This window comes from Mus caroli, unplaced genomic scaffold (genome assembly GCF_978045245.1).
Source record: "Mus caroli unplaced genomic scaffold, Mus_caroli_1 scaffold_15, whole genome shotgun sequence".
Taxonomy (NCBI): domain Eukaryota; kingdom Metazoa; phylum Chordata; class Mammalia; order Rodentia; family Muridae; genus Mus; species Mus caroli.
In genome coordinates this window covers 62251952-62264658 of record NW_028227270.1, presented here as the reverse complement: position 1 = coordinate 62264658, position 12707 = coordinate 62251952, and the positions used below count along the sequence as shown (strand labels likewise).

Genomic DNA, 12707 nt, shown 5'->3' with positions numbered 1-12707 from the left:
AGAATGATTAAGGGAGATAGATGCCCAACACTGAGTTCTTGGCCTCCCCATGTATGTACACACATGTGACAGTACATGAGCCTCTGCACACACACACACACACACACCCCAGAACTTTCTATCCTTTTACCTGGCAGTCACCCCTACTTCACTGTGAAATTGGAAAAGTGTTGTGGTAAATCTCTCCAACCCAATTATGCCCCAGCAATAAAAACTCAACACAATTAATATGAATACACACTGTGCACCTAGACTTGGCAGATCTACTGCTATACTACCATCTTCCACATCTGTGAGACCCCTTAGAACTTGGGGTTTCTCCAGGCCATGTGCTTTTTGCTCTGCTTTTCTTCTTCCTCCTCCTCCTCTGCATCCTCTCCCTCTTCCATTTTCTCCTTCTTCTCTCTCCCACCTTCCCTTTTATCTGCCCAATCATCAGCTCTCCTTTATTTTACAAATTAAGGTGGGAAGCAGGTTTATAGGAAATCACCTGAGTACTGACTCATTCCTTGTTCGTAGTCACTCACAGGAGAATGGAATGAACATCAAATATAATTAGCCCCAGGGCTATCCACAACAGAAAAGGAACTATCATGTGTAATCTTGTACCCTGGACACTATATACCTGCCACATATTAGACCCTGCATCTTTATAAACAAGTAAATGAAACAACTCAATCCACATTCGCTGACAGAATGGCTGATGGAGAACTGGGCTTGGTGACACGGGTCTGTAATCCCAGCTATTCAGAAGGCTGAGGCAGGAGGATCTTGAGTTCAAGGCCACAGGTTAACGGTCTTGTGAGACCTAGTGAGACCATGTCTCAAAACAAAAAGTAAAATAGGCCTTAGGGCAGCGGTTCTCAACCTGTGGGTCGTGACCCCATTGGCAAACCTCTATCTCCAAAAATATTTATATTACAATTCATAACAGTAGAAAAATTACAGTTATGAAGTAGCAACAAAAATGATGTCATGGTTCACCACAGCATGAGGAACTGTCTTAAATGTTTGCAGAGTCAGGAAGGTTGAAAACCACTGGCTCAGGGTAGAGGTCAGTAGAGGGGTGCCTGCCTGGCATACTTAAGATTCTGAATTCAGTCCCCAGCATCTCATAAAAGAAAAAAAAATGGATATACGAGAACCTAAAGGTGTCCCCAAGACCCTGACAATCCAAGAACTTTTCCATCACCCTTCCAGGTCACTGATGTAATACCATCTGCTGAGCAATCTTATCTTGGCATTTCTCCCCCAGACACAGCGTCATTTTAGCCTCTTTACAACCAAACCACCCAAGTAAAGCAAACCCCTCAGTGTAAGACTCAGAAATATCAGCCTAGCAGAAGAAATCATGGCTTCAGATAGAGCAGTGGCCTCCTAGCTATCCCAACAAAAGTATAAATCACAAAAGAAAAAAAGCTGCTATATGAGGTGCCCATGTTTAAAACATTTTCAGTTTAAAGGACATTATTGGGAAATATCGATTTCCAGTTCTTAGAATGACTTTCTTGGCAAAACATTTAGACGAGAATTGGGCATCTATCTAGAGTGTAAAACCAAAACTCTAACCTACAACTGAATAATCAACAGAAAAAAATAACCTAATTTCGAAATGAAGACGGGGGATTTCAAAACACATCTTTCAAAACACAGCTTCCTAAATAAGACGGTGAAACGAACAATAATCACAAGAGACAATGCTCACAACTGTCAGAGAGTTCAAAAGCATCAGATATCACCTCACGCCACATCTAATAACAAACATCAAAGAGAAACTAGAGAAATTGGAAAAGAGCAATCCCACCATTATGTCCCACCACTACATCCCCCCACCCCTACATCCTTCCACTCCTACATCCTCCCACTCCTACATCCTCCCACCCTATATCCACACCCAAGAAATGAAGACACACGTAACACAGAGACATGTACCTGAGGATTAAGGTCAAAAGCCTAATCTGTTACCTGCCCCGGATGAAATACAACTCTCCAATTAAAAGGACAATATGCTGTTGTGTGCTACAGCTAGGATGAACTACAAACTGTGACATAAGGCAGTGTTGATCACACAGACACACACACACACAAACCTGTAATTCCACCACTTAAGGGGATGGAGGCAGGGGGTCGGGAATTCAAATCTACCCTGTACTACAAGAGTCAAAAACTCAAACAAAAGGACTGGAAGGTGTCTTAGCTCATCAGGGGTCTTAGAAGCCGGCCCTCAATATCCAGAACCCACATTAAAAAAAAAAAAGTTAGGTGTGAGGACACACCTGTCATTTCAGGCAAACTGCTGGGGCCTGTAGGCCATCTGGCCTAGCCTACCAGGTGATTCAAGTCACTCAGAGACCCTGTCTCAAACAATGGAACGACACCCAAGTAAAAACACTAACTTTTGGTTCTAAATGCACACACGTGCATATGCACATGCACCTTACACATGTGCGTGCACACACACATACACAACATGTAACACATGCCTGCACAAATAATAATCTTTTTAAAGAAGCCATAGAACTGCTTGTAGCTGCGAGATTGGCAGTGAAAACCAACAAGGGGCCAGGGGTCTACTCAGTAAAATAATGCATGTTTATCAAACACAAGCAAGCTTCAGAAGAGAGAGAGAGAGAGAGAGAGAGAGAGAGAGAGAGAGAGAGAGAGAGAGAGAGAGGAGAGGGAGGGAGGGAGGGAGAGGGGGAGGGAATTGTAAACACTGGCTGGTTGCTAGGTCCTTCCTACTCCCCTCTGGAAAGGACTTGTCTCCACCACCCCGCTGCTCTCTAGGTCAGGAGTCACAGCCACTGGAGGACTGCCATTCAAAAGCAGCACAGCCAGAACGGAGCACCAACATGTGAGGGAGAGGCAGGGTTGAGTGGTTGCCATGCCAACAGCTCATTCTCTACCACAGAAGTAAAAAGAATAGGAAACTCAGGAGTTGTGTGATTCATAAATTGCAAAGAGCCTGTGTCCTGGGACTGAAATAGCTCCAACGTAAGGGCGAAGAGCACGGAGACTCCTTGAGGAGCCAGCCCAGACTCTGGGGACTCTGGTGGAGTTCTGAGTCTCAGCAGAGTTAAGCCTGCCTACCTGCTCTCCCGTAAATCCCATTAAAGTCGCCCAGATCAATAATGCAGTCTCCCTTCTCCCTGCCTAACCTGTGCTACTCGGCTTTTTAAAAGACGGTCTTCAATTGTCTTGGGACTTGATATTGCTTCTCAGTACCATAAGAATACAAGCTTCCCTGAGGGGCAAGGCTTTGATTCTCTTACCGGCTCTTCCTCCCCTATGTCTGCAACTGCACATGGTGGTTACAAACTAACAGTGATGAAGGTTCATGGGCCTCAACAGTAGCTAAGGCATTGTTACTATTCTCCTCCAGGCTGTTTAAATCTACTCAATTTCTGGGAATTGATTCTATAGAAATCATTGCTATGGTGCATGCAAATTAACAACCCTTAACAACCCAGCAAGGACAGTATTATGTTTAGCCTCCATTGATGCCTGACAAGAGCGAGGTCAGGGAGATTAAGTTGCCCAAGGCCACATGCTTAGCATGCGCTAGAGCCAGTACTAAAACCAGAGTTTTGGCTTGTGAGGTAGACACCCTGACGGGATGCTAACTTCTAGAAGTGGGTTTGCACATGAGGCGTTAGGGAAGATCCATCAGCAAGGAGCTGGCTTTTATTTTAAATAAGCCAAACACAGAATGCCATCTACCCATCTGATCAACACTGGAGAACAGTAAAGGGGGAGGGGGGTGTTCAGCAATAGAACTAAGAGAGAAAAGTCAGATCTGAGATTTGCTAAAGGGAAAGTGAATCCCCCACGGATCAATCTGTAGGTACCACTAACAAAATTATATGGGGCTTTAAAGAGATTAACCCTTATTTTTATTTTATGTATATAGATAGGTGTTTTGGCTGGATGTATGCCTGTGGCCATGTACATTCAGTGCCTGTGGGGACCAGAAGAGGGCATCAGATCCCCTGGAACTGGAATCACAAATGGCTGTGAGCTGCCAGATGGGTGCTGGGAATTGAACCCACACCCTCCGCAGGAGCAGCCAGTGCTCTAAACCCCTGAGCCACATCTGTATGTGACTCTCTGATCATCCTCATTTTCTCCAAGTTCTGTTACAGTAAATACAGTCTGGAGAGGAAGGTAAAGAAAGAGGGCAGGGGCAACTCATGCTGAAACCTAAACTAAAAATTTCCCCAGTCAAATTCATCTGGACAAAATAGAAAGAGAAAGGATAATAGCCTTCATTCAAATCTCAGCAAAGTACCCTGTGTAGAAAAACAAAACAAAAAATCAATCTCAGCAAAGTACCCTGTGTAGAAAAACAAAACAAAAAAATCAATCATCTCAGCAAAGGCCTGTGGCACTTAGACCAGCGCTTCCCCAAACACTCTACATGAGAGAGCGTAAGTCAAGCCTGAGTGGGAAGCCTTTGGTCAGCCTTAGTGGAGTATTTAATATGCCTACATGCATACTCAAGCCCATTTGAGCTTGAGTCTGAGCCTCCATTTTCCCGGGGTCTAGAAGGAGCTAACCTTCCTTGGACATTGGCAGTGCTGAGCCCTAAAGGAGAAGTAACAGTACAGCTACTGGGTAGTTAGACCCAAGTCAAGCAGACACTCTTGAAGAAAGAAACAAGAGTCAGTAACCAAGGGGCTCAGATGACTTCTAACTTTAAAGTGAAGGGGCGGTGGTAGACCAGGATGAGGTAAGAAAAACCTGTGTCCGTCTGAGGTCTGCAGCTGGCTGGACAGGCAGACTCTGGCCTGGTGGGAAGGCCCATTCTTCAATCAGATGACTGACATAATCTGTACCCTAAGGTGGTAAGTGTGAGCTCCCACAGTGTGTGGGACACCTCATAGAGATTCTTCAGTGACAGATCTGAGTCCCTGAGCATGGCCCCCATCCCTCCCCAGGGCCAAGTTTCAGAGTTTCCAGGAATCCAACAAGTGGCCTAACTCAAGTTCAACAATATGTCGTGTAATTTAATTTGAGATGTGTGTGTGTGTATGTGTTGTGTGTGTGTGAGTGTGTATATGTGTGTGAGTGTGTGTGAATGTATATGAGTGTGTATGTGTGTGAAAGTGTATTGTTGTATATGTATACGTATGTAAGTATGCATGAATGTGTGTGTGAGTGTATGTGTTGTATGTGTGTATATGTATGCATGCAAGTATGCGTGAATACGTGTGTAGATGTGTGAGTATATATGATGTGAGTATGTATGGGTGAGAGTGTGTGCATGTGAGTGTGTATGTGTGTATATGTGAGTGTGTATGTATATGTGTGTGTGAGTATGTGTGAATGTGTGTAAGTGTGTATGTGTGTGTATGAGTGTGTATATGTGTATATGTGTGAGCGTATATGCATGTATGTGAGTATATACGTGTATGCATGTGTATGTGTGAATATGTATAAGTGTGTATGTGTGTGTAAGTGTGTATGAGTGGGTATGAGTGTGTGTATGTGTTTATGTGTGAGTGTATATGCATGTATGTGAGTGTTTATATGTATGCATGTGTATGTGTGAATGGGTATAAGTGTGTATGTGTAAATGTGTACGTGTATGAGTGCATGTGAGTGTGTGTATGTGTGTATATGTGTGAGTGTATATGCATGTATGTGAGTGTATATGTGTATGCATGTGTATGTGTGAATATGTATAAGTGTGTATGTGTGTGTAAGTGTGTATGTGTATGAGTGGGTATGAGTGTGTGTATGTGTGTATATGTGTATGTGTATGAGTGCATATGCATGTATATGAGTGCACATGTGTATGTGTGTATATGTGTGAATGGGTGTAAGTTTGTATATGTGTGTAAATGTGTATGTTTATGAGTGCATGTGAGTGTGTGTATGTGAGTATGTGTGTGAGTGTGCATGAATGTGTGTATTTGTGTGAGTGTGCATGAGTGTGTGTGTGGTAAATTCTGGACCATGCAGAAAGGAGAAAGGAGAAAACAACAGAACGAGAACTTGAGGGCTGGCTTGATGGGTCAAAGAACTTGACAACCTGAGCTCAATCCCCAGAGTCCACATAAGGGTGAGAGGAGAGAACTGACTGGGAGCTGTCCCCTGACTCCCAGGAGCACGCTGTGACACACACATACAAAAGCACATATGTACATGCACACATACATGCACACTGTAACACAACCCCCCCTCACACCGGCATATATACATAGAGATGCATGCTCTGACACACACAACATACATACATACATACATACATACATACATACATACATACATGTACAAATGCATACACACAATGGTAAACAAGGTTCAGAGGATGTCTGTTCAAATATGTCCAGTCCCCCATCTCAGCAAAACTTCTCTCAGCTATATGCCATTTTCTCTGGCTCAAAGGCCCCTCCCTGCCTCCACTACCCTTTGTGTCTTTAACTCTCATTTGGCTCAACTGTCACTCACATCTCCAAAGCTCATTTTCGTCCCTGTTCCTGCTTCATCCTTTAAGAATAAAGTTACGCAAACCTACAACCTGCCAGGTGCCTGGTTTGTCCCTACTTCTAATACACTTGCTGTAAGGCTGTCTTCAATAACCTTCCACATTCCTGACCTTACAGCTACCACCCGCTCCTGCAGGGCCTGGCCAGTAGCTGAGACAGGAAGAAATGCTGCTTGTTGCATTTGTACAGGAAAACACTTCCAGCTCCAGAACCCACTGGCAGCACACTTGCCAAACATGCATGCTGGCCTTCCGAAGAGCACTCACGCCTTCCTTGCTCAGCTTAGGATCAGATGCCCTGTCACTTCAGGCTTTCTTTACAGCGTTAACGCACATTTCAGGAGAAGTGTATTTTGCCAATTGCATTGCTCCCTTCCTGAGTCAAGCTCGGTCCCTGGAATGATGGAGGAAAGCCAAATATATACCAGCTACAATCTCTAGTCTGCAACTGTGTAACAGTTCTCAGGTTTACTAGCAGTCTGCTCTAACCAGAAATGAATACCCCTTGGGATGAGCCACTGAAGTGTAGGTATTAAACAAATACCGAGGGGAAGGATTGAGTCTCAGAGTCTGAAAGGGGGGAAGACAGAGAGAGGGCAAAGAAGAGTCATAATTCAGCAGGTAGTGTGACCCGGCGTCTGTTCTCGGCCCCTGATGAAGCTCACCCTCCAAGTTCCATCTGAAAGGGCACGGGAAGGGTAGGAAAGTACCTTCGCAGCTCATTCATGACCTTGAAGGCCTTCCCCATGTGGGCAGCGTTGACGGTTACGGTCCTCCGGTTCTTCTCTTCATCCTCAGCCTGCGCTGTGGGCTGAGGGCTTGGCTTGACACTGCCAACAGGAAGAGGGAGGGAAAGAGAGATCGCATATTAGGAAGCCCAGTGGTGTGCCTTCCCCGCTCCGATAGGGTTCAGCACCCACAGGGGGCATCCCTGTCAGCCTGATCTTCTCATCCATGGCTCAGCCGTGGAGGAAGTGCTGCAGCAGCATGTCTGCGTGACCTTCGGGTGCACAGCACGTGTCTCTGGAGGGAGCCAGGCTCCAGCTCAGGTTCTTCGACCGAACGACCGAGCACTGTGACTTTGTAACAGATCTTTATCCTCCATCTAACCTTCATTCTCTCCCGCAAAAAGAAGTGATATAAGCACTAACACTGGCTACAAAGGGATGCTGGTTCCCTTAAGATTTAGTAGGAGCCAATATGTGACAGATACTGTATTTCAGTTACATGGGAGACATGATGGTAAATCAGACCCCAGTCCCCGGTCCCTCTCATCTCAAAATTCAGAGGTCAGTGAAGGAGATCCAAGTGATGCTCAAACATCAAATCTTAACCATTATGATTCCATAGGAGCTACAGAAGCACAAGGGATCGATTTGGTAGAGAAAAAAAAAACCTCCAAAAAAGCAGAGACCTAGCTGCGAGATTCAATGTATCCTGGTTCAAAAAATAAAAGCAGTGTCCCAGGCAACAGGAACAGTGGGCACAATGACATAAGGGGGAAAGTGCTCAAGGCTCAGAGAAAGTAGAGGAGCCCTATTAGTCAGGAGAATTGTCCTCCTGGACCAGTGAAAGGGCAGGAATGGGTGTTAGACAGAAAGCATCCATAATCTAGAAAACCCACAGTGGCCAGAGTATTGAGAACAGGGCTCACTTGTAAAAGCATTTAGGATCCCGTAATTCTGCTGAAGGATAGAAGGAGCAGACATAGCTGGGCGTGGTGGCGCACGCCTTTAATCCCAGCACTCGGGAGGCAGAGGCAGGTGGATTTCTGAGTTCGAGGCCAGCCTGGTCTACAAAGTGAGTTCCAGGACAGCCGGGGCTACAGAGAAACCCTGTCTCGAAAAACCAAAAAAAAAAAAAAAAAAGAAGGAGCAGACATCTCCCATTTGTGCAGAATTGAGGACCTACGGTTCCTCCCGGCTCTCGGCCCTTGAGGGTGACCTCCTTGAATGCCCCTACTCAGAGGGCCCTCCACGTGTTGCCACCTCACCTTGCAAACTGCCGGCAACAATGATGCTTTGTTAAGAGGCCTGCATCCAGGCGGAAGCCCTACAACTCAGTCCCAGGAGCTCTGACACCATTTTCTGGCCTCTGCCAGTACCAGGCACACACGTGGTACACAGACCCACATACATTCAAAACACTCATACACCCAAAAATATAATTTAAAATTTCAAGCCAGGAACTAGAGATGGCTCAGTGGTTAAGAGCACTGGCTGCTCTTTCAGAGGTCCTGAGTTCAATTCCCAGAATCCACATGGTGGCCCGATCACTGCATAATAAATAAATCTTTAAAAAACAACAAACAAAAAAAAAACTCAAGCTAGAAAATGTGGTCAGAAATAGGACTCGCCCAGCAAAGATGAGAACTTTGCATCCCAATGCCAGAAGAGTATTTCTTACTTCCTAAAAAAGCTCTATTCCTATTAACTTTTGATATGCAATTCTTTATTAGAAACTGAATTTTAGGGGCTAGAGAGATGGCTCAGTGGTTAAGAGCACTGACTGCTCTTCCAGAGGTCCTGAGTTCAAATCCCAGCAGCCACATGGTGGCTCACAACCATCTATAATGAGATCTGATGCCTTCTTCTGGTGTGTCTGAAGACAGCTACGGTGTACTTACACATAACAAATAAAATCTTAAAAAGAAAGAAAGAGAGAGGTGGGGAGAGAAAGAGAGGGGGAGGGAGGGAGGGAAGGAGGGAGAGAGGGAGAGAGGGAGGGAGGAAGGAAGGAAGGAAGGAAGGAAGGAAGGAAGGAAGGAAGGAAGGAAGGAAGGAAGGAAGGGAGAAAGAAAGAAAGAAAGAAAGAAAGAAAGAAAGAAAGAAAGAAAGAAAGAAAGAAAGAAAGAAAGAAAGAAGAAAGAAAGAAAGAAAGAAAGAAAGAAAGAAAGAAAGAAAGAAAGAAAGAAACTGAATTTTATTTCACAGTGTCAAACAGAAGTTCAAAATTTCCCACAGGTTCCATTTATTGATCTTATTATTCCCATTCCCTAGTTCACAAAGCTTCAAACACATAGTGATCTTTTTTCTCTTTATTTTTACTTTCTAGCCAGTTGCACAGGTCAGTTTATACAAATATTGCATTATTTTTATAGCTTCATAATGTCTAATTTCAGACAGGTTAAGTCCTCAAGCCTTTGATTATTCTTGAGAAATACCTTGTGTGTTCTCCCTAGTCCCTTTATTCTTTCTACAAATTTTCATATCAGCTCGTCAAGATCCATGAAACACCCTGTTAGGCCTTTAATAGAAACCGCATTGAATTTACAGATCAATTTATATTGAACTAGTATTTCTTTTAAATTATTTCTTCCTATCCATGAATATGGGAGACCCTCTTTTTATAGAGGGTATATATGTTTTAGTGTGCGTGTGTGTGTGCGCATGTGCACGCGCCTAAGTGTACATATGTGCACTTGATGCATGCAAGAGCCCACGGAGGCTGGAAGAGATTTCAGGTCCCCAAAACTAATGTTACAGGTGGCCGTGAGCTGCTGTGAGAGTGCTGGGAACTGAACTCTGGGCGTCTGCAAGGGCGGTAAAAGGTCTCAACTGCTGAGCCATGTCTCCAGCTCCGCAGGTCCTTCCTAAGGTCGCTCCTGCTTCTGTGGATTTCTACCTGAAGATCTTAGACACAATTGTTACATTTTGTCCTATGTATATTATAGCTTATCTTGATATTTTATAATAGAAATTGTCCTCTTTAAGGTACATTTAAGGATGGTTGAAATTTGTGCAATGCAACTACATTTACAAATTGATCTACTAGCCAACTTCCATACTAAATTATCTCACTGTATCAAGTTATTTGACCATTGGGTTCAATTAAATGTCCTTTGTAGATAAACTTTATATTATCAGTGTGTAATGCCAGAGCTACAGAGATGGCTCAGCCATTAAGACCACTTACTGTTCTTGCAGATGCCCTGAGTTACACAGTTCCCAGCACACAGCAGCTCACAACCATCTGTAACACTGCTTCTGGGGACCTGAAATCCTCTTCTGGCCTCTGTGTGGGGGCTCTTCTCCCCTCTCTCTCTCTCTCTCTCTCTCTCTCTCTCACACACACACACACACACACACACACACACACGCATGCATGTGCACACTATACTCTCTTTGTGTGTATGTGTGTCCCAGGTAGGCTTTATACATATGATTCTCCTGCCTCAAATCCCTGAAGGGCTGGATGATAGGTCTATGCCACCAAGTCTAGCTTCTTTTTTTTTTTTTTAATCATTTTATTCTTGTGGATATTTTGTTTGCATGTACTGGGTACAAGTGCGTACCTAGAAGCTGTGGAGGCCAAAAGAAGGCATCTCATCCCCCAGAAATGGAGTTACGAATGGCTGGGAACTGCCTACAGGTTCTGAGAATCAAAACCCAGCCAGGTCCTCTAGAAGAGCATCAGTGCTTTTTATTGCTGAGCCATGTCTCCAGTCCCTTGAGGTTTTTTTTTTTTTTTTTTTTTTTTTCCTTTTAACCAGTTTGAATTACATAACTCTATTCATCTTTGTGCATCTCTTTACTGTGAAAACTTTTGTACTGGCTAAGATGACAAAATAATGCCAGGCTGGCTTGGGGCTCACCATGTAGCCCAGTCGGGAAGATCCTCATCACAGGCCTCATTCCAAAGATACCCCGATGTCTCCCATTACGTGTGCTTATTATAGGAGTTTGTTAGATGCATGTTATAGAGTTAAGAAGACATCCAAGTTGAATGTGGTGGCACATCTCCATAATCTCATCACATGGTCAAAGCAAGAGGATTGTGAATTGAAGGTCAGCCTGGGCTACATAGTGAGTTCCACACCAGCCTAGGCTAGATAGGAACATCCTGTCTCAACATTGAAAGGAAAGAGAAGATGGTGGTGGGTTGGGGAAGAGAGGAGATGGAAGGGGAGGGGAGAAAAGGATTCTTTTATATTCTTTATTTAGTCTTTTAAATCATATTTATACTGCACTTTACCAGATAATTACATATAGATAGATAGATAGATAGATAGATAGATAGATAGATAGATAGATAGATAGATATGTAGTTTTTCCTTTAATATTTCAATGTAGGTTATATTAACATAGAACCCTATCTGTATTCCTGTAGTACATATCAAAGCTATAAAATAGTGTACAAATATCCATTGTAAATATTGTAGTCACAGTCTGAAGATGCTTAAAGGCCAGGATAAGAAAAGCTAATATGGGGCTGGTGAGATGGCTCAGTGGGTAAGAGCACCCGACTGTTCTTCCAAAGGTCCAGAGTTCAATTCCCAGCAACCACATGGTGGCTCACAACCATCTGTAATGAGATCTGGCGCCCTCTTCTGGAGTGTCTGAAGACAGCTACAGTGTACTTACATATAATAAATAAATAAATAAATAAATAAATAAATAAATAAAAGAAAAGCTAATATGGAAATAACCAAGGCCCTACTGAAGTCCTGGACGGGGAACTCATAAAAATTCAGACACCCGACAGCTCCACTTCACAAAATGTGGAAGCTATAGAACAAGCAGTCTGTCCTGGAGAAACGGACAATTCTCTGCAGAGACTCTCCCGTGCTCTCTTTCACTTTCCAGCCTTCCAAAACAGTCCAATAATTCTAAATGTGCTTGTTCATACAACACTCTTTACAAAGGGGTCTCAAATGTGGTCTGCCTATAGAGAATAACAACATGTATGATTCACACGGGGCTTCCCTGACTCGCTGATATCCCCAGCGTACCCCAAACCCTTTCCCCCTGATGTGGAGGTCAGACTGGACACTAGCAGGAACCAGGCACTTTCTCCTCCTGCAGTCAAGAACCCTACAAAGACACAGCTAATCTGGTTTCTCAAAGATGCAGGCTCCTTGGTGACCTCACCATTGTTCAGGGAGCAGGACATTAAAGAAAGAGTGCTCAGAGACTCTGAGATGTTTAGAATCTGATTTGAGACTCCACAGTCAAGAGCAAAGTGGTTTCCCAATGGCCTCAAACTTTCTGCACAGCAGCTTATACTCTCAGCAACACTGTGCATTCATGAGCATAAGCGTACACACATGTACATACATGCACACATACATGTACATACATGTACATAAGTGCACACATACATGCACATATGTACACACATGTGTATATAAGTGCACAAATACATGCATTTATGTGTACATATACATATGTACATAAATGCACACATACATATGTGCATACGTGCATGTATACATATG

At 43.8% G+C, this 12707-nt stretch overlaps 1 protein-coding gene across 5 annotated transcripts in view; it reads right to left on the bottom strand.

Moving 5' to 3' along the window:
* Klhl3 (kelch like family member 3) overlaps positions 1–12707 on the bottom strand; it is a 121953-nt gene that overhangs the window by 85246 nt on the left and 24000 nt on the right. For all 5 annotated transcript variants that reach the window (XM_029468306.2, XM_029468307.2, XM_029468308.2 and 2 more), the window contains exon 2: positions 7201–7320. In XM_029468306.2, the coding sequence (XP_029324166.1) occupies positions 7201–7238 (38 nt within the window). In that variant the 5' untranslated portion in view covers positions 7239–7320. The remainder of the gene's footprint in view (positions 1–7200; positions 7321–12707) is intronic.